Source organism: Mytilus trossulus, chromosome 4 (assembly GCF_036588685.1).
Source record: "Mytilus trossulus isolate FHL-02 chromosome 4, PNRI_Mtr1.1.1.hap1, whole genome shotgun sequence".
Lineage (NCBI taxonomy): Eukaryota > Metazoa > Mollusca > Bivalvia > Mytilida > Mytilidae > Mytilus > Mytilus trossulus.
The window spans coordinates 868,072-894,472 of record NC_086376.1 but is presented as its reverse complement, the minus strand read 5'-3'; the positions used below and the strand labels follow the sequence as shown (position 1 = coordinate 894,472).

Here is a 26,401-nt window from a genome sequence, read left to right as displayed (position 1 = left end):
CAATCTTTTGTAAGCCACTAAACATTAAGTCATCTTACCTAGACAATCTTTTGTAAGCCACTAAACATTAAGTCATCTTACCTAGACAATCTTTTGTAAGCCACTAAACATTAAGTCATCTTACCTAGACAATCTTTTGTAAGCCACTAAACATTAAGTCATCTTACCTAGACAATCTTTTGTAAGCCACTAAACATTAAGTCATCTTACCTAGACAATCTGTAAGCCACTAAACATTAAGTCATCTTACCTAGAAACATTAAGTCATCTTACCTAGACAATCTGTAAGCCACTTAACATTAAGTCATCTTACCTAGAAACATTAAGTCATCTTACCTAGACAATCTGTAAGCCATTACAAATTCAGTCATCTTACCTAGACAATCTGTAAGCCATTACAAATTCAGTCATCTTACCTAGACAATCTGTAAGCCACTAAAAATTCAGTCATCTTACCTAGACAATCTGTAAGCCATTACAAATTCAGTCATCTTACCTAGACAATCTGTAAGCCATTACAAATTCAGTCATCTTACCTAGACAATCTTTTGTAATCTCTTTTACAGGACTTGGCTTGTTATTAACTTTATGTAGGAGTGACATCTGAAAAATAGATACAATAAAATCAACGGTACCAATTTTGTTGCACCAGATGCGCATTTCGACAATACATGTCTCTTCAGTGATGCTCGTGGGCAAAATATTTGAAATCCAAAGCATATATAAAAGATGAGGAGCTATAATCCAAAAGGTCCAAAAAGTATAGCCAAATTCGTGAAAGGAATCAGAGCTTTGCATGAGGGAGATACATGTACATTCCATAATTTATAATAATTCAAAATATTTTGTAACAGCAAATTTTAATAACACAAAAAATCCGTATTTTCATGCCAGTACCGAAGTACTGGCTACTGGGCTGGTGATACCCTCGGGGACTAATAGTCCACCAGCAGAGGCAACGACCCAGTGGTAGTAATAAAATCAACGGTACCAATTTTGTTGCACCAGATGCACATTTCGACAATACATGTCTCTTCAGTGATGCTCGTGGGCAAAAAATAGATACAACTGTGTTATACTTATCAATGAGAACAAAGAACTATTAACTTCCCTTTATATCAAATATAATAACTGTTTTTTTTTACATTATGGGTAGTAATTTTTTATAGCTTTTTAAGTTAAGTTTAGTATTACCAATGTTATTTCAACTGATCGGGCTGAGCTTACGTTTTAATTTGCATAAGGACAGTCTATTTGAAGATGTGTGTGATAAGGATGATTGCCGTTATAATTATAACTGATTTTCTAATCACCTATCATTGTCATCAAAGGAATTTACAAAATAATGACTGGACACTTCATAAATGAGTTTATTCTTAAATACCTATCTATAGATGGACTGGTTAATTATGAGAGAACGGGTTAAACCCCGCCCAGTGTAGTGAAATAAATTGAGTAATACCAAACACACAAAGTCCATGGAAATAAATTTTATGAAGAAATATAAATTCTAGGATCAATACAATAGATGGAATAGAAAATGGAAACACGGAATGTGTTTTAGAGAAAACTACCCGACCAAACTTTGGCCTCATTAGCTTATATGTCATAAGGTCCTAGTTGAACCTCACATTTTGTGCCTGTACCAAGTGAGGTTACCTTGGTCATGTGTTGTGCTTAAATTTTAGTTGTGCTTCCATTTTTTTAGTTATGATTCAGTTTTGGCGTGTTTAGATGTGTATTTTAGAAATGCTTTGCATGTATATTCAATATGCCTGTACTGTTTCTATTTTGGTTGTACCTAGAGAACATCCTCATTTGTTCAGAAATGCTGTTTACAGTGCTTAAAAATTTAGAAATGATCCTGGTAAATTTATCAATCCTTTCAATAAACTTATTCTACAAGGTTACCAATTCAACACTGTAGTAACATGAATTAGATCATTGAATATTGTTTTTATTGGTATAAATATTGATTTTGTTATCAGGAAATTAAAACTAAATTAAATATTATTGTTATATGTATACGATCTACAATTTGTTTATACCTGTATCTTGGCATTGCACAAGGTTATGTTTTTCTCAGACTATTTATGAAGACTTTACCTTTAATTAATTGAATGATGGATGTGTAGATTGATAATTTATTCTTAGATAGCAGACTTTGCGATATGGGCTTTACTCATTGTTGAATGCTGTACAGTGACCTATAGTAGTCCAGTCAAACTAAGATTAAACCTCAAACTAATTGCAACAGAAAATGTTTCAGTTCTTATCTACAGCATTATGTCCTTTTAAAACACAGAAAAAAGTCCCATAAAATCTAACATGAGGAAAACTCAAAATCAGCATTTTTAATTTCCTATGGAAATTAACATTGGAAGGGAAGATAATTCTTGCAGAAATGAGTCTTTTTTGGTCAGTTTTTTGTTGTTTTTTCTTGAAATTTATGTAAAGTATGATACTTTGATGAGGTTATAAGTTTGAATTTGACTAAATTATATAATCTTCTGCTCATGAAATGTACTAAACCGAAGTGTAATGGGTAGTTTTAATTTTTTTCGTGCATTTTCCATGAAAAAAATTGCAAATTTGAAGCGTTTTGACTATTTTGAAAAAATAATGTGAAAATTTGGTATTGTTTATATCTGTATTTTTTATTTTATCAGCAACTTACTTATCTAAAGAAACTTTAAACCACAAAAAGAAGAATACATGCTTAATTATTTTTATTAAATTTGAGATTCTTTCTTGACATGTTGAAAAATTCAATAAATGGTCAATTAATTAATTATGAAATTTAGATTATAGCTTGATAAAAGATACGAAAACACCTTTAAAGATGTTTGTTATGCTCTAAAGACTGCTAAAAAAAGCAAAAATCAATACATTCTGATAAATAAAAGTGGTAAAGTTATAATTTTGTAACAATTTGTATTGATATTTCTACCTTTTTGCAAGAGTTATCTCCCTTTTCAATGCAGATTTCCATAGGAATTTCAAATGGTGATTTTTTTAGTCTTCCTCAAGTAATAGATTTTATGGGACTTTTTTCTGTGTATATTTGGGGTATAATGTTAAAGATTAAAACTTAAAAATCTTCTGTTGCAATTACTTTCGGGTTAGGGTCAAATTTATGCTAGATTGACTGGACTATAGTTGCTATTTAAATTTTGTGTCATTTAGTCTCTTGTGGAGAGTTGTCTCATTGGCAATCATACCACATCTTCATTTTAATATTTGAAACAATTTGCTTCATATATATCTGATCTGCATGTTATATTTTTTAATGTTATGTATATGTTATTTATATTCAGTAAAAACCACTCTAGAGCCTATGTTAGTATTTTTATATGTGAACTGAATCAAAATAAAACTTTGGTATTTGTATTTGTAATGTTATCTTTGCTTGTTGGTCTATTTTTTCTGGAGAAGCCTGTGGTTGGTGTGACTTATAGAACTCTCCAATCTTTTAAATAAATCATTCTTTCAATCATAGGAAAGTCGAGGAAAAAACAACTTGTACATTTCTCTTACAAGTTAAGTTCTAGCTTTACAACAATTCAATTTTTGGTATATTTTGTGGTATTATCAAACATGTATAAATCTTTAACATTGATGTTTTCACATTTCCACGAGTTTCTATGCTTTTAAATTGAGGCATGGATGACTTTTCCATTGTCACAACTGTTGTTTTAAATTACCTCAGATGTAAGATCAAGCAACTTTTTAATGATGACTGTCCCCAATTCTCCAATCTTATTAATAGTTGTTGAACCAGGACTTGTGTTGGAGTCTATATGTATTAATTCTTCAAATCTGAACAGCATTATGTCCAAAGGTTCTTCATATGTGCTGAAAAAAATCCCAGAAGTTTGGTTTGACATACATTATCACTGAACAAGTATACATATTTGTATAGGGGCCAGCTGAAGGACACCTCCAGGTGTAGGAGTTTCTCGCTACATTGAAGACCCATTGATCTGCTCTATTGTCTGGTTGTTGTTGCTTTGACACATTACCCATTTTCTTTCTCAATTTTATCTCATTGATATGATTACTGACACAATATTTCCAAAGTAAATATGAGCAGAAAACTGCATAAACTTTAGCCTTTTTTTAATTTTCATGAGACATTATGTACAAAACAATAAACTAAAAACACAAGTATGTATAAATGAAAAAAACAAGAATGTGTCCTCAGTACACGAATGCCCCACTCGCATTATTATTTTCCATGTTCAGTGGACCGTGAAATTGGGGTAAAAACTCTAAATTGGCATTAAAATTAGAAAGATCATATCCAACTTCATCAAAAACTACCTTGACCAAAAACTTTAACCTGGAGCGGGACCGACGGACGAACAGACGGATGGACGGTACGGACAGACGCAGACCAGAAAACATAATGCCCCATTACTACCGTAGGTGGGGCATAAAAACATACTTGTTTGATGAAAACTTAAACATGTTCAAAGTATGCTTTTATTTAGTGCAACATTTCTAAGTCATGTTTATCAAATTTCACGATTTTAGAATAAATCTGCAAATCTTGCTATTTTTTCTAAATTCATTTTTATTTGTTTTCAGTAACATTATTCTTTTTTTTTTTCGACTACTTTCAAATAGATGCAGGCTGTTGTCTGTGAATTTATCATACAGAAGTTGCAATGCTTCAGGAATGCTATTCTGAAAATGGGCTAAAATTGCCTCATAAAATGGACCAAATCTATTTTCTCCCATCACATTATTTATAACATTGTCATTGTAGTCTGTTCTATCTTTCTTTAGTTTAATAGATCTCATGGTCATTTCTCCTTCATGTGGTGTATAATTTTTCTCAACAAAATTTCTGAAAAAGAAATTGAAACATGCAATTCATAGCTACATATATATACAAATAATAACATAACAAAGGTTAGTCAATACATGGAATTTATGATTATTGACTTTGGCGCCAACCACTATTTACGAAATCACGGTCTTTTGCATTTTTGTATTCTAACTAGCTTATAGCAAGACATATAACTTATAGCAATGTTTAAAATTTACAAACCTAAAGTTTAAGTTAAATATTTTTCAAAAAATGCAGTTGAAAAAATCCAGTAAAACTCCACCCTGCTTGGCAGATTTTTGTAGGACACTTGAGCACATAATCATTTGTATGTTATGTTGTGTTACTTTTAAAACATTTCATAAGGTGTTAAAACAAACTTCCTCAATCTAGAGTTACTGTGGATTCATTATTATTTGTTGGATACATATTTTCGTGGATTTCGTGGGCACAGGCAAACCAGGAAATCAAATATTCAACGAATGATAATTTTTCTATAGGTTTGTATGCAGACTTCAGCAAAACCACGAAATTAAATATCCATGAATACGCAAGTTTTTCTTAATCCACGAAAATTGGTACCCACGATTATAAATGAATCCACAGTATAATAGAAAACATTTTTCAATGAAAAACCTATCCACCTATCAAGTGAAAATCGGTGTCAATATGTTTACAGATCTGAGGTCTAGTATTGCAAAAAACTTTGCTAACCGATGGTGGAATAATAAGCCTTGGAAGTAAACCATTGTCAATATCCCACCTTCTACTCTGAGAAAAGTCACTGGATATATATAGAATAATAGAAGTTTTGATTTTGATACTGACTATCTTAGCAAGAACTTCAAGCAAGTCTGCTAGGGGGGATAAAGAAAGTTTTTAAAAATGTAAAATGTCATTCTTCTTTTAATCAACAATTTATAGAAACAATTTGGGTTTTTGTTGAGAATATGAAATAAAAGAAAATGTATAATAATAAAATTGAGAATGAAATGGGTATTATGTCAAAGAGACAACAACCCGACCAAATTTAAAAACAACAGCAGAAGGTCACCAAGAGGTCTTCAATGTAGCGAGAAATTCCAACACCCGGAGGCGTAAAACTACTTTTACACATACAAAACATTGAGAATATGAATGAAGTTGTGTGTATTTAATGATAAATTGACACAGATAGACATGAACATGTGATGTAGATAGGTAACATCAATGCCAGATATATTTGGCGGAAAGGTCTGGATAAATTCAAGGCAGTAAGATCAAAGGGAAAATGTACAAATTGATAATAAGAAAGAATTATTTGTGTTTTTATACTTCTTACCTATTATATTTCAAAGCTACAGATAGCATCTTCTCTCTGATTGGTCCTTTACAAGATGCAATAAATAAACTAAACCATCTTTCAATATTCAACATAAATATCCTTTCTGATGTATTAAGTTGGTCTTGTACTGAAATTATATGAAGAAGGTGAGATGTTGTCAAAGACAATTTAACAAAATCATCACCAAAGGTAAGGGCTGTTCCAAAAATGGGTGGGGGTGTTGAAGGCACTTCTTATATGACCCAACCATGATTACATTTCAAATTGAATGTTTTATTTAAATGTCCAAGAAATCTATCTTAAATAACTACCACCTATCAAATTTTAATAATGTGCCTTCCTTCCCCACTCCCCCGATACAATCAATTCTGGAAAAACTCTAATTTACTGTCACTAAACAATACACCTTATCGCTATTTAGTCTAATCCTGGAAAAACAGTCATTTACACAACTTCCTGTTTGGGTAATGCCGCAGAAAAAAGAGGTCATCATAAGTGAGCAAAGGGAAGAAAAACTTTAAAAAGCAACCATTAAGAAACTTTGATAAGAGTATGATCCACTTTCGAAATTTAAATTGAAGTAAAAAAAAAAAAATTTTGAAGTATTTACGGTTGTTTAAACAGGTCTCATTGAAAAGTATCATGCATGGTGCATTGTTTAAACAGGGTCCCAGATAGCTTAAACTGGATGAAAAAGTTGTGTAAATTTAGAACTTATCCGGAATGGAATAAATAGCGATAAGGTGTATTCAATCAATTGAGAGCTAGTTCTATAGTTAATATGTAAACATTAGTTTTGAAAGAATTCAGTTTTTCTTGATTCAATTTTCAGTGGCCTGTGAAAATGGGGAAAATCCCTAATTTGGCATTAAAATAAGAAAGATCATATCATAGGGAACATGTGTACTAAGTTTCAAGTTTATGGGACTTTAACTTCATCGAAAACTACCTTGACCAAAAACTTTAACCTGAAGTGGGACAAACGGACCAACAAACAGATGCAGACCAGAAAACATAATGCCAATAAATTCGGCATAAAAAAACAAATTTTAATGTTCCTATTTTTTTTTAAATATTTTGTGAAAACCCATGAAAGCTGAGACATTAATATTCTTTATAAAATGAAGATTGAAAATTTAAATGAGTAGGGACATTAATGCCAATGTTGAGCCAAATGCCTTAGAACAAGAAATATCAATAACTGGCATTAGATGTTTGTATTAATGTCACAGTTTCATGATAACTCAAAGAGTTTTTTCATGAAATAAAAGAACAATGCTAAATTTATGCAGTTTTTCATCCTTATTTCCCTTAGGAAACATTGTTTGGTTTTTCTTTAAGGCCCATTGGGAGTTTACACAATAAAATTCAAAATCATCACTAATTGTGTGTTTCTTGCATGTTAACTCAAATAAAGATGAACCCTGTAAATATCTGCATGACTAAAAATTTACTTTAGGCAATGAAAGTTCCAGGACCTTTCACCAACCACTTTAAGGTCCTCTTTTATTCTTAGAAGGTCCAATTTTTATTGAAAATTCAATTTAACAAGACATAAAATTATAACCATTCCACAGATCTTGTCATATCTTATTATTATTGTTTTTATGAATGTCTAAAATAAATTAATTCAGAAAAAAGCTTGTCCAAGACTATAAAACTTTGTAACAATTTTATTTTCAAACTTTGGGTTAGTTTCTGTTAACCACAATTTGGCAAGATTGATATTAAGATGCTAGGAGGTGATTATTCGTTTGGAAGAGGTCACCCAAAAACAACCCGGATTCATACCGTTACTGTTAATGTTTTAAAATAATAATGTATTTTCATGTTTGCCAGTATCTTGTACAACAACATGTCACCTGACTTCTCATCAAATCATTTTTTAAGATTTTAAGCATCCACATAAGTTTCCTTTCAGTAAAGTTGCTTATTCTAAGAATATTTTTATACTAGAATTTAATATAATGTTCAAAATGCTTTTGTAATTTTTAAACCTGCAAAAAAAGTCTGTCAGGTATTGCTAACTACCTTTACTAAGGTCAAAATATATAAATTGAAGGTCACAGGTGTCAAACCACTGCTCATTTGATAATAAAAAAACTGCAGAAATTCCTTAAAACTAACAATTTAGTGGCAGCAACCCAACAATGAGTTGTATGATTTGTCAGAAAAATTAGGGCTGATAGATCTTGACCAATTGAAAAATTTTACACCCATGTCATATTTACTGTGGAAGCTTTAGTTTTTGAGATATAAGCGAAAAACTGCATTTGACCATATGTTCTATTTTTAGCCATGACAGCCGTGTGTGTCGATGGATCAAAATTTAGAATACAACTTATAAACTTAATACCCTAAGGAACATTTAGTTAAAGTTTCAAGGTATTTTTCTCAGTAGTTTCAGAAGAGAAGATTTTGAAATTTGATGACAGACGACAGTTATTTCAAATTATTCCTACCTCTAAAAAAGTAATGAGCCAACTGAATGAATACTTCTCCTGACAAATTAATGTCCCCCTTACGTAACAATTCAATGGCAGTTTTCATGCATTTTTCTTTTCTAGAAAGATATCGTGAGGACATAAATGCATCCTGATCTGTTAGACTGCAGCATGTCTTGTTTCCATTTGAACTAAAAATAAAGCAAGAAGATACATGTAAAGTATAACATTTTCCCAAATTCATTAAATAATAATTACATATATTAACTGTTTGTACTATAGAAAATTCAGTCCATTTATCTTCAAACATAAAAGGAGATTTCTGGTAACTATCAATTAGACAGCCAACCCAAAAAAAACACACCCAAAAAATAGATGTCAACATTCAAGATTCAAGTTTTTATTTCTCAAGACCCTTAAAAATAGTATATGAAATAATACAATTAAAAAATTATAAATGTACACAAAACATGTATATCAAAATAGGTTGATTAAATGAACAAGTTAACATATATACAAGGTTAGGAACTATTGTTTAGTAGTTGTTGTTTGTTGTTCATTATGTTTCTTGTTTTTAATATAGATAAGACTGTTGGTTTGTTTGAATTGTGGTAGTGCTCTTTATAGCTTGCTGTTTGGTGTGAGCCAAGGCTTCCTGTTGAAGACTACTTTGACCTATAATGGTTTACTTTTACAAATTGCAACTTGGATATAGAGTTGTCTCATTGGCTTTCATACCACATGCTCTTATATCTATAAACAAAATATTTAACAAAAAAGTATGATTTTACCAAATTTTGCAGCTTTGAAAATAACATTCAAAATAACATAACAATTTTCAAAATTAAATATATAAATCTTGAAAATTATCAACATTTGGATTTGTAGTGAATTCTTTTTGCAATAACATTTTCCTCTTGTTTTTGAATACCGGGTAAGAACGTTCATGTCAAGTCTAGTCTTACGGTAAATCTCTGTCCTGAAAGAAGGGTAATCTTCCTATCCTTTTTATTGATAGCTGATCTGTCGACTCTTCGTCAGAGTGTAAACCAAACGTTGGATCTGGATAACCTTGGGTTAGGTTAATTGATTCACTTCTATTTCTAACCTTATCTTTAAAGATAAAAAAAGTAGGTTTCAATACAGTATCAATAATTTCAAATCTGTTTTTTTTTTTATTATAAAAAACTGTTATGATAAAATTTCATAATAGGGTAAACAAATTAACAACTACAGAAAAAGTAATCATTAACATGAAAAAAAGTTAAAATTTTGAGATATTGCTGACAAAATATTACATGATTACTGAGAAATTTCATGTAATTTCAACAACAAAATTAAGTTTTTTCACTTTTATGTTCAAACATATCCACCTCTCATTTTTAAAATTAAATCCAACAACTCAAAACAACAAGCATATTATCAGTACTGCATTGCAATAGATAGTTCCCTACAGGTTAAAATCTCATTGTACTAGAACAAAATGCTAACTTTATTTCTAAAAATTAGAAAAAAAATTATTTAAAAAAAGGCTTAATTTTATAGGTATTGTTTATATGTTTATATGTGTTTACTGTTCTACCTTGGCTAGAGGTATAGGGGAGGACTGAGATCTCATATACATGTTTAACCCAATGCATTTGTGTGTGTGTCCCAAGTCAGGAGCCTCTGGCCTTTGTTAGTCTTGTATTATTTTAATTTTAGTTTCTTGTGTACAATTTGGAGATTAATTAGTATGGCGTTTATTATCACTGAACTAGTATATATTTCTTTAGGGGCCAGCTGAAGGACGCCTCCAAGTACAGGAATTTCTCGTTGCATTAAAGAACTGTTGGTGACCATCTGCTGTTGTCTCTTTGGCACATTCCACATTTCCATTTTCAATTTTATGATGAAAAAAAAATGTGGAAAACTGAATATTTGCATGAATATTTAAGTCAGAGGACCATAACAACTGTGCCTTTTCCTGATAATACAATATGACATATATTATATAAAATCAATAACTTTAAGCACTAGGAAAAAAAACTGTGAAAAACTGATTTGCCAGCCTGACAAATGGAATGTAAACCTATATTTCCCTTCGGCTTTGTCCCTAGGGGACGTAATATTTTGATATTGATAGGGACTAAATATTTAGATATCCGTCAATATCAAAAGAGTTCAAAAGATGTAAAAGCATTGGTTAAAATAAGCTGGATGGTATTAAATTCAATGCCATTGTACAGAATGTCACACTTTGGAGTTCAAAACAGATTAAAATATTGGTGTCAAATATTTACAATAAAAATGTTGGATTGTTTTGATTAATCATGTGTACAAATGGAATGTAAACCTATCTTCCCCTTCGGCTTTGTCCCTAGGGGACTTAATATTTAGATATCTGTTGAAATAAGCTGGATGGTAAATTCAATGCCATTGTACAGAATGTCACACTTTGGAGTTCAAAACAGATTAAAGTATTGGTGTCAAGTTTTTACATTAAACATGTTGGATTGTTTGCATGATTGTTTTGATTAATTATGTGTGCATGATTGTTTTGATTAATTATGTGTGCATGTATACATCATGTGCATGTGTGTTGTTACACTTTTTATATTTTTTACCCAGATCTTCAAAAACATGGCACAGTAATTGTCCAGGATTTCTGGTGATAGTAAACTGTAATAGCTGTTGTAGCTGTTCCTTTGTAAGAGGTAATAATGCATCCGTCAAAGGACTGTGATGTAAAACCTGAAATCAATAAAGTTTTCTTTAGAAGCAACTAGAGGATTTGCCAATTAACTCATAAAGTTATGTCGTCCTATCTCAAATATACCATCTAGATGTTAACACTCCACACTTGTACTTAACTCCTTTTTTTATTTAAGGGTCTCTCACAAGTCTTCTGTTGATAAAAAAGAGCATCCGTATACAATTATCAGCCTGGTACCTTTGATGACTTTATTTATATCTCTTTCAAATTTCTAGCCCGATTTTTTCTGCTTTATATAGTCTTTATGGAACAGTGCCTTGGTGTGAAGATCAAAAGTACTTATAAAGTGTTTTTACATTTATAATACTGTATTTGGTCATAATATATTAAATCCATACTTTTTTTTATTTCTATCATTTTTTTTCATTTTAAAAGTTAACAGACAACAGACTCTAAGTGATGAATGGCGCTCATTTGACCCTTTCGTTAAGGTTCAAGGTGAAATTAGCAGCAACAAATCAGAGAAATCTGACAGTACTTCTTACCTTTGAAGGTTTTCTAATTCTATATACTATAGCAGCAACAATATGTGTACACCACAGATAATTACAAAGTGAACAATGTGTAGAAGTTATTCTTTGTTTTTCAAAGGCAACAGTCACACTTGCAGATTTCCCATGGCAATTATCCTCAACAACTGCAGCCAACAAAAACCCTGAAATTGAACATGTTAATTATATTGTACATTTTTTTTAAATATTATAAAGGAGGGTCTGGATGGGTATTACAGAATAGGAACAAAAAGTGCAGAATAAAATACGATAGGAAATAACAGACCAGAAGGTGCAGAATAAAATACGATAGGAAATAACAGACCAGAAGGTGCAGAATAAAATACGATAGGAAATAACAGACCAGAAGGTGCAGAATAAAATACGATAGGAAATAACAGACCAGAAGGTGCAGAATAAAATACGATAGGAAATAACAGACCAAAAAGTGCAGAATAAAATACGATAGGAAATAACAGACCAGAAGGTGCAGAATAAAATACGATAGGAAATAACAGACCAGAAAGTGCAGGATAAAATACGATAGGAAATAACAGACCAGAAGGTGCAGGATAAAATACGATAGGAAATAACAGACCAGAAGGTGCAGGATAAAATACGATAGGAAATAATAGACCAGAAGGTGCAGAATAAAATACGATAGGAAATAATAGACCAGAAGGTGCAGAATAATGTACAATAGGAAATAATAGACCAAAAAGTGCAGAATAAAATACAATAGGAAATAACAGATCAGAAGGTGCAGAATAAAATACGATAGGAAATAATAGACCAGAAGGTGCAGAATAAAATACGATAGGAAATAATAGACCAAATAGTGCAGAATAAAATACGATAGGAAATAATAGACCAGAAGGTGCAGAATAATGTACAATAGGAAATAATAGACCAAAAAGTGCAGAATAAAATATGATAGGAAATAACAGACCAGAAGGTGCAGAATAGGGTACGATAGGAAATAACAGACCAGAAGGTGCAGAATAAAATACGATAGGAAATAACAGACCAGAAGGTGCAGAATAAAATACGATAGGAAATAACAGACCAGAAGGTGCAGAATAAAATACAATAGGAAATAACAGACCAGAAGGTTCAGGATAAAATACGATAGGAAATAACAGACCAGAAGGTGCAGGATAAAATACGATAGGAAATAACAGACCAGAAGATAACAGACCAGATGGTGAAGAATAAAATACGATAGGAAATAACAGACCAGAAGGAACAGAATAAAATACGATAGGAAATAACAGACCAGAAGGTGCAGGATAAAATACGTCTTTTACGATAGGAAATAACAGACCAGAAGGTGCAGGATAAAATACGATAGGAAATAATAGACCAGAAAGTGCAGGATAGAATACGATAGGAAATAATAGACCAGAAGGTGCAGGATAAAACACGATAGGAAATAACAGACCAGAAGGTGCAGGATAAAATACAATAGGAAATAACAGACCAGAAGGTGCAGAATAGGGTACGATAGGAAATAACAGACCAGAAGGTGCAGAATAAGGTACAATAGGAAATAATAGACCAAAAAGTGCCGACTAAAGTACAATAGGAAATAATAGACCAAAAAGTGCAGACTAAAGTACAATAGGAAATAATAGACCAAAAAGTGCAGAATTATGTACAATAGGAAATAATAGACCAAAAAGTGCAGACTAAAGTACAATAGGAAATAATAGACCAAAAAGTGCAGACTAAAGTACAATAGGAAATAATAGACCAAAAAGTGCAGAATAATGTACAATAGGAATTAATAGACCAATAAGTGCAGAATAAAGTACAATAGGAAATAATAGACCAAAAAGTGCAGACTAATGTACAATAGGAAATAATAGACCAAAAAGTGCAGACTAATGTACAATAGGAAATAATAGACCAAAAAGTGCAGACTAATGTACAATAGGAAATAATAGACCAAAAAGTGCAGAATTATGTACAATAGGAAATAATAGACCAAAAAGTGCAGACTAAAGTACAATAGGAAATAATAGACCAAAAAGTGCAGGATAAAATACGATAGGAAATAACAGACCAGAAGGTGCAGGATAAAATACGATAGGAAATAATAGACCAGAAGGTGCAGAATAAAATACGATAGGAAATAATAGACCAGAAGGTGCAGAATAATGTACAATAGGAAATAATAGACCAAAAAGTGCAGAATAAAATACAATAGGAAATAACAGATCAGAAGGTGCAGAATAAAATACGATAGGAAATAATAGACCAGAAGGTGCAGAATAAAATACGATAGGAAATAATAGACCAAATAGTGCAGAATAAAATACGATAGGAAATAATAGACCAGAAGGTGCAGAATAATGTACAATAGGAAATAATAGACCAAAAAGTGCAGAATAAAATATGATAGGAAATAACAGACCAGAAGGTGCAGAATAGGGTACGATAGGAAATAACAGACCAGAAGGTGCAGAATAAAATACGATAGGAAATAACAGACCAGAAGGTGCAGAATAAAATACGATAGGAAATAACAGACCAGAAGGTGCAGAATAAAATACAATAGGAAATAACAGACCAGAAGGTTCAGGATAAAATACGATAGGAAATAACAGACCAGAAGGTGCAGGATAAAATACGATAGGAAATAACAGACCAGAAGATAACAGACCAGATGGTGAAGAATAAAATACGATAGGAAATAACAGACCAGAAGGAACAGAATAAAATACGATAGGAAATAACAGACCAGAAGGTGCAGGATAAAATACGTCTTTTACGATAGGAAATAACAGACCAGAAGGTGCAGGATAAAATACGATAGGAAATAATAGACCAGAAAGTGCAGGATAGAATACGATAGGAAATAATAGACCAGAAGGTGCAGGATAAAACACGATAGGAAATAACAGACCAGAAGGTGCAGGATAAAATACAATAGGAAATAACAGACCAGAAGGTGCAGAATAGGGTACGATAGGAAATAACAGACCAGAAGGTGCAGAATAAGGTACAATAGGAAATAATAGACCAAAAAGTGCCGACTAAAGTACAATAGGAAATAATAGACCAAAAAGTGCAGACTAAAGTACAATAGGAAATAATAGACCAAAAAGTGCAGAATTATGTACAATAGGAAATAATAGACCAAAAAGTGCAGACTAAAGTACAATAGGAAATAATAGACCAAAAAGTGCAGACTAAAGTACAATAGGAAATAATAGACCAAAAAGTGCAGACTAAAGTACAATAGGAAATAATAGACCAAAAAGTGCAGAATAATGTACAATAGGAATTAATAGACCAAAAAGTGCAGACTAAAGTACAATAGGAAATAATAGACCAAAAAGTGCAGAATTATGTACAATAGGAAATAATAGACCAAAAAGTGGAGACTAAAGTACAATAGGAAATAATAGACCAAAAAGTGCAGACTAAAGTACAATAGGAAATAATAGACCAAAAAGTGCAGACTAAAGTACAATAGGAAATAATAGACCAAAAAGTGCCGACTAAAGTACAATAGGAAATAATAGACCAAAAAGTGCAGACTAAAGTACAATAGGAAATAATAGACCAAAAAGTGCAGACTAAAGTACAATAGGAAATAATAGACCAAAAAGTGCCGACTAAAGTACAATAGGAAATAATAGACCAAAAAGTGCAGACTAAAGTACAATAGGAAATAATAGACCAAAAAGTGCAGAATTATGTACAATAGGAAATAATAGACCAAAAAGTGCAGTATAAAGTACAATAGGAAATAATAGACCAGAAGGTGCAGAATAGGGTACAATAGGAAAAATAATGGACCAACAAGAGCTGAATAAAGTACAATAGGAAATAATAGACCTAAAAGTTCAGAATAAAGTCCAAATAAGTGAAACTGCGAGCTACTGCTCACTGATGACACCCTTGTCTGCCAAGGAAGTTGTTGAATGATGAATCTAAAAATGCATCATATCGTATAGCAGAATTATGTACACACTGAATCCAAATTTCAGAAATCCTTTGAATGTGGTTCCTGAGAAAGATGCAACGAAAAATATTCATGGAAAGGACAGACAGAGGTAAAGCAGTACAATCCCACTTTTTTTAAAGGGGGCGTATGAAAAATAAGAATAGAGAATATTAGGGTACATGCATAACATTATAAAGACTAGAGAATATTAGGGTACATGCATAACATTATAAAGACTAGAGAATATTAGGGTACATGCATAACATTATAAAGACTAGAGAATAATGATCATGAGCAAGGTAAATAAAGAAGTATGTAATGGTCTCAAAATTAAAAGAATAAAGAAATGCCAGACCCTCAACAATTATAAGATGCAAATTCTTATGATGAACAAGTTTCCCTATAGAGCAGCATATGGCACATTTGCAACATGTAAAAACAAAGACAAATGGATTATTACGATAATACAAGCAAGTTTATTTTATGTACTATGTTAAAGAAGAGAAATTACATGCATGTACATGTAGATAGTTTTAGTTTCATTTACGTCTTACAATATAACATATGCGCATACACTAAGAGAGTTAAGTAAAATATGTTATAATGGCCCTCACCTGGCTTAAGGGGACTCGCGGGTTTTTTTATTTAATATAAGATTTCGCTACATTTTTCTATAAATGAACGTTATCTTATACCTAATAGAAAAATAAAATAAAAAAGAAGCATACACTTTTGTTAATGTCCTTTTTTTCTGTTGAACTAATAGGCATGATAGGAGGAATAGCGGTAATATCGAAATAAAAACTAGAGGCTCTCAAGAGCCTGTGTCGCTCACCTGTTACTGTATTTACTGATGTCGATCATCTTGGTTGGTTGGTGGGGTCATTAGACACTTTTTTTTAAATAGATACCATAGTAATGATTGTGGCCACATTTAGTTTAATATGGCCCATAGTTTTAGAAAAGAAGATTTCAAGTTACAAAAATGACGAAAAGTTGTTCAAAATTGACTATAAAGGTCAATAACTCCTTAAGGGGTACTCTTACAATTTTTATCATGTTGACTTATTTGTAGATCTTACTTTGCTGAACAAAATTGCTGTTTACAGTTTATCTCTATCTATAATAGTATTCAAGATAATAACCAAAAACTGCGAAATTTCCTTAAAAATACCAATTTAGGGGCAGCAACCCAACAATGAGTTGTCAGATTCATCTGAAAATTTGCGAGGGGATAGATCTTATTCTGATTGACATTTAAATCTTGAAAGATTTGCCTTAAATGTCTTAGTTTTAAAGATATAAATCAACAAGAGGCTCTCAAGAGCCTGATTCGCTCACCTGAAGCGTTTTGCTTAAACCTTTCACAATTATTATTTTTGCTTTAAAATGCCATTTAAATGTTGATCATATTGTTTATTTGTAGATCTTACTTTGCCAAACATTTCTGCTGTATACAGTTTATCTTTATATTTAATAATATTCAAGATAATAACCAAAAACTGCAAAATTTCCTTAAAATTACCAATTTAGTGGCAGCAACCCAACAATGGATTGTTAGATTCGTCTGAAAATTTCAGGGCTGATAGATCATGACCTATTGAACATTTTTAACCATGACAAATTTGCTTTTAATGCTTTAGTTTTTGAGATATAAGCCAAAAACTGCATTTGACCCCTATGTTCTATTTTTAGCCGTAGCGGCCATGTTTGTTGATGGATCAAAACTTCGGATACAATTTAGAAAGTAGATACCCCAACGAACATTCATTTAAAGTTTGAGAGTATTTGGCCCAGTTGTTTCAGAGGAGAAGATTTTTTAATTCAAGCAAGTTTGATGAACAAATAGAGCAAATTTGTCTTTAAAGGGCAATAACTCCTTAAGCGGTCAATTGACAATATTGGTCATGTTAAATTTTTTGTAGATCTTACTTTGCTGAACATTTTTGCTGTTTACAGTTTATCTTTATCTTCAATAATATTCAAGATAATAAACCAAAACTGCAAAATTTACTTAAAATTACCAATTAAGTGGCAGCAACCCAACAATGGATTGTTAGATTCATCTGAAAATTTCAGTGCTGATAGATCTTGACCTAATGAATATTTTTAACCCATGTCAGATTTGCTCTAAATGCTTTCGTTTTTGAGATATAAGCCAAAAACTGCATTTGACCCTGATGTTCTATTTTTAGCCATGGTGACCATGTTTGTTGATGGATCAAAACTTGGGATACAATTTATAAACTAGATACCCTAAGGAACATTCAGTTAAAGTTTGGAAGTATTTGGCCTAGTAGTTTCAGAGGAGAAGATTCTTGAAATAGTTTATGACGACGACAGACGACGACGACGGACGCCAAGTGATGGCATAAGCTCACATGGCTATGCCAGGTGAGCTAAAAACTGCATTTTACCACTATATTCTAATTTTAGCCATGTCGGCCATTTTGTTTGGAAAGCGGTGTCATCAGACACATTTTTTAAACTATATACCACAATGATAATTATGGCCAAGTTTGGTTTCATTTGGCCATGTAATTTCAGAGAAGAAGATTTTTGTACAAGTTACAAAAACTGACGAAAATTTGTTAAAAATTAGCTATAAAGGGCAATAACTCCTTAAGGGGTTGACTGACAATTTTGGTCATGTTGACTTATTTGTAGGTTTTACTTTGCTGTTTACAGTTTATCTCTATCTGAAAATTTCAGGGCAGATAGATCTTGACCTGATAAACATTTTTATCCCATGTCAGATTTCCTCAAAATGCTTTGGTTTTTGAGTTATAAGCCAAAAACTGCATTTTACCCCTATGTTCTATTTTTAGCCGTGGCGGCCATCTTGGTTGGTTGACCAGGTCACGCCACACATTTTTTAAACTAGATACCCCAAAGATGATTGTGGCCAAGTTTGGATTAACTTGGCCCAGTAGTTTCAGAGAAGTAGATTTTTGTAAAAGATTACTTTAATTTACGAAAAATGGTTAAAAATTGACTATAAAGGGTAATAACTCCTAAACGGGTCAACTGACCATTTTGGTCATGTTGAATTATTTGTAGATCTTACTTTGCTGAACATTATTGGTGTTTTCAGTTTATCTCTATCTATAATAATATTCAAGATAATAACCAAAAACAGCAAAATTTCCTCAAAATTACCAATTCAGGGGCAGCAACCCAACAACCAGTTGTCCAATTCATCTGAAAAAGGACAGATAGATATTGACTTGATTAACAATTTAACTTCTTGTCAGATTTGCTCTAAATGCTTTGGTTTCATAGTTATAAACCCAAAACTGCATTTTACCCCTATGTTCTATTTTTAGCCGTGGCGGCCATCTTGGTTGAATGGCCAGGTCATCGGACACATTTTTCAACCTAGATACCCCAAAGATGATTGTGGCCTAGTAGTTTCAGTGGAGATTTTTGTAAAAGATTACTTAGATTTACGAAAAATGGTTAAAAATTGACTATAAAGGGCAATAACTCCTAAAGGGGTCAACTGACATTTCGGTCATGTTGATTTATTTGTAAATCTAACTTTGCTGAACATTATTGATGTTTACAGTTAATCTCTATCTATAATAATATTCAAGATAATAACCAAAAACAGCAAAATTTCCTCAAAATTACCAATTCAGGGGCAGCAACCCAACAACCTATTGACCGATTCATCTGAAAATTTCAGGGCAGATAGATCTTGACCTGATAAACATTTTTATTCTGTCAGATTTCCTCAAAATGCTTTGGTTTTTGAGTAATAAGCCAAAAACTGAATTTTACCCCTATGTTCTATTTTTAGCCGTGGCGGCCATCTTGGTTAGTTGACCAGGTCACGCCACACATTTTTTAAACTAGATACCCCAGAGATGATTGTGGCCAAGTTTAGATTAATTTGGCCCAGTAGTTTCAGAGAAGAAGATTTTTGTAAAAGATTACTTTAATTTACGAAAAATGGTTAAAAATTGACTATAAAGGGCAATAACTCCTAAACTGGTCAACTGACCATTTTGGTCATGTTGACTTATTTGTAGATCTTACTTTGCTGAACATTATTGCTGTTTACAGTTTATCTTTATCTATAATAATATTCAAGATAATAACCAAAAACAGCAAAATTTCCTCAAAATTACCAATTCAGGGGCAGCAACCCAACAACCTATTGACCGATTCATCTGAAAATTTCAGGGCAGATAGATCTTGACCTGATAAACATTTTAACCCCCATGTCAGATTTGCTCTAAATGCTTTGGTTTTTGAGTTATAAGCCAAAAACTGCATTTTACCCCTATGTTCTATTTTTAGCCGTGGCGGCCATCTTGGTTGGTTGACCGGGTCAAGCCACACATTTTTTAAACTAGATACCCCACTGATGATTGTGGCCAAGTTTGGTTAGATTTGGCCCAGTAGTTTCAGAGGAGAAGATTTTTGTAAAAGCTAACGCCGGACGACGGACAACGGACGCAAAGTGATGAGAAAAGCTCACTTGGCCCTTTGGGCCAGGTGAGCTAAAAATATAGGTCACCGATGAGTTAAAAAAGATATTTCAATTTGAATGCTGAAAATTGGCATTTTTGCACCAAAGGGAGATAATTTGGAGCGTTTTCAATGATATCTACATTTTAAAAGTCACCTGGGGCCAACAAGTTTTGATTTTTGAAATTATTTTTGTACTATATGATAAAGTAACAACTTCTTAAGGTAATTAATAAAATTTGTAATGAAAAATAAATATTAGATTTTTTTCTGAAAATTTTATACCAGCGAGCCTCGTTAACCAATATATGCAAGTCCTTTTGAGAATTGCTATATGATTATGAATCAAATTTGGGATACTTTAAAACAAATTAAATCATTGTGACTTGATATATTCTTAGGCCAAAAAAAAATATGTCTATTTCCTGTTTCCAACCGACCCTGACTCAAACCCCCCAACCCTATATCTTTTTATTCAAATCTGGAAAAAAATCGTTAGCGAGTTTAAAAATGTCAGCACTTGGGAGGATTATTCAATTAAAGCTTCTTTAAAGGGATTAAATCATTTTGGGGTACAGGACCCTAACCAAACATGACATATAACTGACTGCAAATCTGGAAAAAAAAAGAAATCCCAACCTACCGACCCTGATTTTTTGGCCTTGGAAGCAGGAAACAGACATATATTTTTTTTTGGCCTTATCATAAATAATTAAAATTACTTCCATGGACTGGTACTTATTTCTGTAACATGTTTCATAAACAGCAAAAATTATATGAAGGTTTTAACTCACCAATTTGTTTGATTCTTTTAACATATCCGTCCTTAAAGAGATGTTTACCACCATTCCAATACTCTGGTCTGTTGTCAGACAGTTCACTTATAACTCTTACATGTTCTTCATCTCTTGGAAATGCATTATATGCTACCTTAGGAATAATAATTCACATAATTTTGGTTTAATTGTTCATCCTATATGTTACATGTATATAGTTATAAATATATATGTATGTGAAAGTATACGTATTGAAAAGCCATACACATGAAAAACACAATTTTTTGTTGTATTGTCAGGTAAGTTCCTTCATAATATAAGTTCCAAAAGAAAAACATACTCTGGAATGTTATTTCCAAAGGAATAAATATTACAGTATATGTTCCTAACGGAATAAATGGTATAGAATATTTGTTCCATCAGGAATAGATATTATGGCAATGTTTATGATATAGTTTCCATTGGAACTTCTGTTAGGTGGAACAAATATACAGGTATGCTATATTTTTTTATTTTACCACAATTTTTTAACTGATTACTACTAGGGAACAAGTCTGACTTTGAAAGTGCTTGATCAAAAATGGCATAAAAAGTGTTATGGTAGGTCAGATGAAACACTTATACTATTTTTCTTGGCCTACAAAGAAGATTTCTTTTATTCATATCACTCAGGAGGTTGATAATTCAAAATACTTTTTTCATCAGGGAGAGAGAGCCTAAAATATATGTCGGTTAGGCAACTGGAAACACCTACATGTATTTATTTGGAATCTTCTATAAAATCTATTAATTAACATTAATTATACCACTCTTAGTGTCTTTTCATCCAGTGGTGGATTTGTTTTCTGCAGAGTACTACAGCATACATGCTGTCCAACTTTTGCTGCAGCAAGCTCATAGAGAGTCTTCTTTACAGATACTGTCCTTACTAATTCATTCATTTTAAGCCAATTTCACAATTACATTTCCACTGAACATGCTGAATTTACGTATAATTTCTTCTCTCCTTCATCATAGTCGTGTTATTTAAATGAAGACATGATTGAATATCCTGCAAATAAAATCATAATGATGAAAAAAAAGTTTACATGCTGAAATGTCTCTGACTTACACATGTTTTAATTATCATTGATTTCATGTTGAAGGTCTATTATACTATGGTTTATCTACAAGTATAGCAGGATTTATTAGCATAACCTTAAAGTTATGTTCTATCAGAATGAGGTCTTGGACTGATGAATCATACCATACAGACATGAGGTCTTACAATCATCCAAACACCAAATATTGAGGATCTATCCCTTATATCTGATGCCTAGGTCCCACATTCACAGATCACCTTGCCATGGCCTGTACATGTACCACTAAAGATTAAATCTCACTGATGATCCCCGAAATGAAGTCTCTGAAGTCTGGGCACCACATTGTGACTACAGGTTATTATAGAATATTAGTCCTATAATATATCCATTCGCATTATATATTCACTGTTAACGTTTTCATGCTGATATTTTCATTTTTTTTGTGTCTAATGCCATTTACGATATGACCTCGGGTGGCACATTGATAGTAAAAAAATTCATCACAACAGTAAATAGAAATAGAAAATAATGCCCCCAAGGTCATATGTTATAGGTATGTATGTATGTACGTAGATCCCTCCGTTTACGGAGCACCCCTCGAGAGCTACGAGGGTACAGTGGAATCCATGTACACTCCCTATCAGGATTAATAGAGATGTGTCACTAACGTATTTACAATGTTCAATATTTACAAGGACAATTCCCACCCAACACCAGGGAGTGTTAGGACACCAGACAGAGTCTGTTATTTGGTGGAGGAAGCCGAAGTACTCGGAGAGAACCACTGGGCTGCTCGGCGGGAACAGACAAAGGGAAGAAATATCAGCAGATTGATCTCCAGGTCAAAGTCCGGAGCAATTTTAACCAACCGAGGCCCCCATAGTACCTATTCTAGTTTAAACCCAGGTCTGGGACTAGGAATAAAGGGGCAGAAATAAAGTTAAATTGTCTTTTTGGGCATAATTTAAGCCATTTTTTTTTCAAATTGGGATTCTTCTCTAGGGGAAAAAGCCTTTATTCTCCATTTATTTAAGGCAAACTGTTTATCCAGGGAAATTTAAATGCCTTACCCCATGACTGGCCATGCTGAGACTACTATAACTGTGTTATAGTAGTCTCAGGGCCATGTAAACATAAGTTATATGTATTTGTTTTAATAATTCAAAATAATTTAAAAAATATGATTAGATAAAAATAAATAGGAAGTTATTAAAATCTTTCCTTTTTAAAAATATTTTCATCTCTTATAGTATTTGGTCAAGGTCGGCAAAAAAGCCGTCAATACCATGCCAGTGGTAAATACAGGTATTTACCGGGAAATACTGGCAAATACCAGGAAATACTGGTCGATTGAAATTTTGAGTGGTCATTACTATAAAAACCACTATCTATTTGGGCAATTATAATCACAAATAATTATTAATTTATATAGAAAGTGTTCATATCATTTTTAATGCTTTCAATTCTAGTTCTATTGTAAATTCAAACAGAAATCTATTTTGATTAATGTGAACATAATATTAAAGTTATTGTTTTTATTTACCTTTAGTTTTAATTACCTGTAAAATCATACATTTTGAATAAAAATTCATGAATTCAAACATGTTGAAATAAAATGTAAATGTGATATATATATCTTAAGTATGTTATATTATAATTCATAAAAACTAAATTTTAAATCAGTGACAGAAAGAATAAGGCCGTGTTCACATTGACCTAAACTCGGTGTTATGTTAGTGTAACTCACACATAAACTAAACATAATTACGTTCCCATTGATAAAACTCAATGTTTACATGTAGTTTAAATCATGTTTTGCCTACATGCAGTCGATAGTCGATGTAGGCCGTGTGTAGGTTCAGTGTACACAAAACTAGGCATTCCGAACTCTAAGTTTTCCATTTATACGTAAAAAAAGAAACGATTTTTATATAAAATTGATACTTATAACACTTATTAATAAAGTTCTTTACAGAGTATTTGTCTAAACTTGATATATTTATTTGTTATAAAACACTTTACGTAGCCTTATTAGCCCCTTATCAAGACTCATCCATCATCTTTGCCGAACACATAATTTATTAGAAAAGGTCTTCCCATATCGACTGGACGTACACACTTGACAGAAATATTTGCCACTGGTATTTTTTCAAACAACGATTCACTCATTAATGCATTACTGAAAAAGGGTGAGGTTACTTGTTTGTTTGTGTAGAATCTCAGATCCGTTAAAATACAATTAGAAATTAAAAAAAAATATCACCCTCTTCTTTTGCCAAAGAAAAACTTGTAGAAAAAATATCATTTGAAACAAACAGAAAAGATAGAAATGAACTGATCCTTTAAATCGCAATTCTTTTTCTCTGTCTATAAGCAAGCTGATGCAGCCTTTTTTCTAATGCGTAGTCGAGACATCTTTAAACTACTGCAAATCATGCAGAATTACTTTCTTAAAGGAGCAACCACTTTACTTTAAAAACAAAGGGGGGGGGGGGGTCCGAGTCCGAATTTTTTCTCGCGCGAAAGTTAATATTTATTTCGATGATAGCAATTCAATATTTAACACTATAATGTATGGGGAAACTTTGGATTCAGAATATTTTTTCATTCTAATCATCTGTATGACCCAATTTTTTTTAATCAAATTGTGGAAAAATCCATCCCCCCTTTTTTTTTAAAGTCAAATGGTCATTCCCTTACTGCTAGAAAAGTTGTTTGAGAGTTTGAATTCGGTTTCTATGTAATGAACATTTAAATGACATATAGTTTACAAGTGTGAACAAATCTTATGTACAGGTAACTAAACAAGGTGTATAGATGTGGACAAATCTTATGTGAAACTAGTGTACAGTTCATTAAACCAAATGTAAACATGTTTACTGTACACGGCGTTTGGTGTGAACACGGCCTAAGTGTTATAGATGTATAAAACATATCAAATTCATTAATTTTATAAGCTGACACATTATATTGGACTTTTTATCAAGATTTTACTTCAATTAATAGTAGAAACAACCATGAAAATTTCAATTGACCAGTATTTGCCAGTATTGACCACTTGGGGAGTATTGTCCAGGGCGGTAAATATCGGTAAATACCACTGGTAAATACCGGGGGTGGTATTTACGGCCCAACCTTATATTTGGTGCTTTTTGTCTTCTTTTTGTTTTTTGGCGGGAAACCATGATTTGAACATCATTTTTGCATAGTCATAGATCAATATAAGATTGTGACCACAACAAGCCACTGACAGCACTGTTATAAAATGTATATTGATCTCCATAATTACAAGTTACAAATAATTTAACATACGATTTTATATCAAAAAGACTATTGATAACTTCATGACCATGCTTGCTGTCTCCCGCTGCTGAAACTGGAAACATTCAGTAACTCTCGGCTGTTTCCCATATCCAGAGATGTGCCGAATGAAATTGGAAACTACTAGCTTTTTAAAAGTCTGACCTTCTCTTTTAAAAGTGGTTCAAATAATGTGAGTAACTGAAACAATTCTGTGTCGCTTGTTGTTCCTAATCAGAAGAATATACGAAGAAGAAGAAGGTTCCACTAATGCATTAGCTAAAGTGACATTAATATTGACCAAACTCGACCGAAAAGGAAGTTTTGGGAAAATTTTATGCCATAATATATTTGGAAATTTACAGTAATTCTAAAACCAAAATTCTCAATATATTTTTAATATATATTTCAATCTAAATTAAATGAGATGATATGTAAGCTAAATTGTCTATTTAGCGCTATTTTGACGGAGTCGGCAAAATAGCGATTTATATAGAGTTTTGCTATTTTGCAGTCTTCAGTATTCAATATGAAATAATATTTAAGGAAACTATATATGCGCAAATGATATTTCCCTAATCATTCAATTTCTGTTGATCATTGAACGTTCGAAAACAGAAAACAACTTGATAAATTTGTTATAAAAAAAAATGATTTTCGACTGAAATGGAGAGCTACAGCAGGTTTTGGAGTACTTTGAAATGTGAAGCGAGGACTATGTAATTGATGAAAGCAAGAAAAAAAGACTTTATAATAATCTATAGTCTATGGTGCAATACAATATAATTATAAGATTATCGAGATTTTTTTTTTACACACGATGCATAGAAATGGCTATTGCACAGTATTTATTCTTTGAATGTTGAATACTGAAATGTATATATATATATATATACATTTTGTTCAGCATGTCGATGTTTTTTTATAAGTTTTGCTTATGAGTATTTATATATACATGTCTAAA

General features: G+C 32.0%; 2 protein-coding genes across 2 annotated transcripts in view; both read right to left on the bottom strand.

Annotated features, from left to right (window-relative positions):
- LOC134714454 (uncharacterized) overlaps positions 1-3,851 on the bottom strand; it is a 59,949-nt gene extending 56,098 nt beyond the window's left edge. Inside the window, exons 1-2 of the mRNA XM_063575701.1 lie at positions 3,705-3,851; positions 537-603 (exon numbers count right to left, since the gene is read on the bottom strand). Of these exons, the coding sequence (XP_063431771.1) occupies positions 537-603; positions 3,705-3,830 (193 nt within the window). The 5' untranslated portion in view covers positions 3,831-3,851. The remainder of the gene's footprint in view (positions 1-536; positions 604-3,704) is intronic.
- Positions 3,830-25,577, bottom strand: LOC134714360 (zinc finger SWIM domain-containing protein 8 homolog). Its single transcript, XM_063575601.1, has 10 exons — positions 25,450-25,577; positions 21,862-22,106; positions 21,074-21,209; positions 11,843-12,012; positions 11,209-11,335; positions 9,568-9,715; positions 8,621-8,793; positions 6,156-6,285; positions 4,620-4,852; positions 3,830-3,855 (listed from the first exon to the last, which is right to left on the bottom strand). Exons 2-10 carry the CDS (start codon positions 21,994-21,996, stop codon positions 3,830-3,832), a joined length of 1,278 nt encoding a protein of 425 aa, XP_063431671.1. The 5' UTR covers positions 21,997-22,106; positions 25,450-25,577.
- Between the last annotated feature and the right edge of the window lie 824 nt (positions 25,578-26,401).

What these genes read in the sequence shown, in the direction of transcription:
- LOC134714360 (XM_063575601.1), bottom strand. Translation starts at nt 21,996, where the DNA reads ATGAATGAATTAGTAAGGACAGTATCTGTAAAGAAGACTCTCTATGAG. An exon ending in ATGAAAAGACACTAAGAGTG is followed by an intron (nt 21,210 to 21,861) that starts GTATAATTAATG and finishes ATTATTCCTAAG; the next exon opens with GTAGCATATAATGCATTTCC. An exon ending in GGCTCATTACTTTTTTAGAG is followed by an intron (nt 6,286 to 8,620) that starts GTAGGAATAATT and finishes ATATAATTTCAG; the next exon opens with TACAAGACCAACTTAATACA.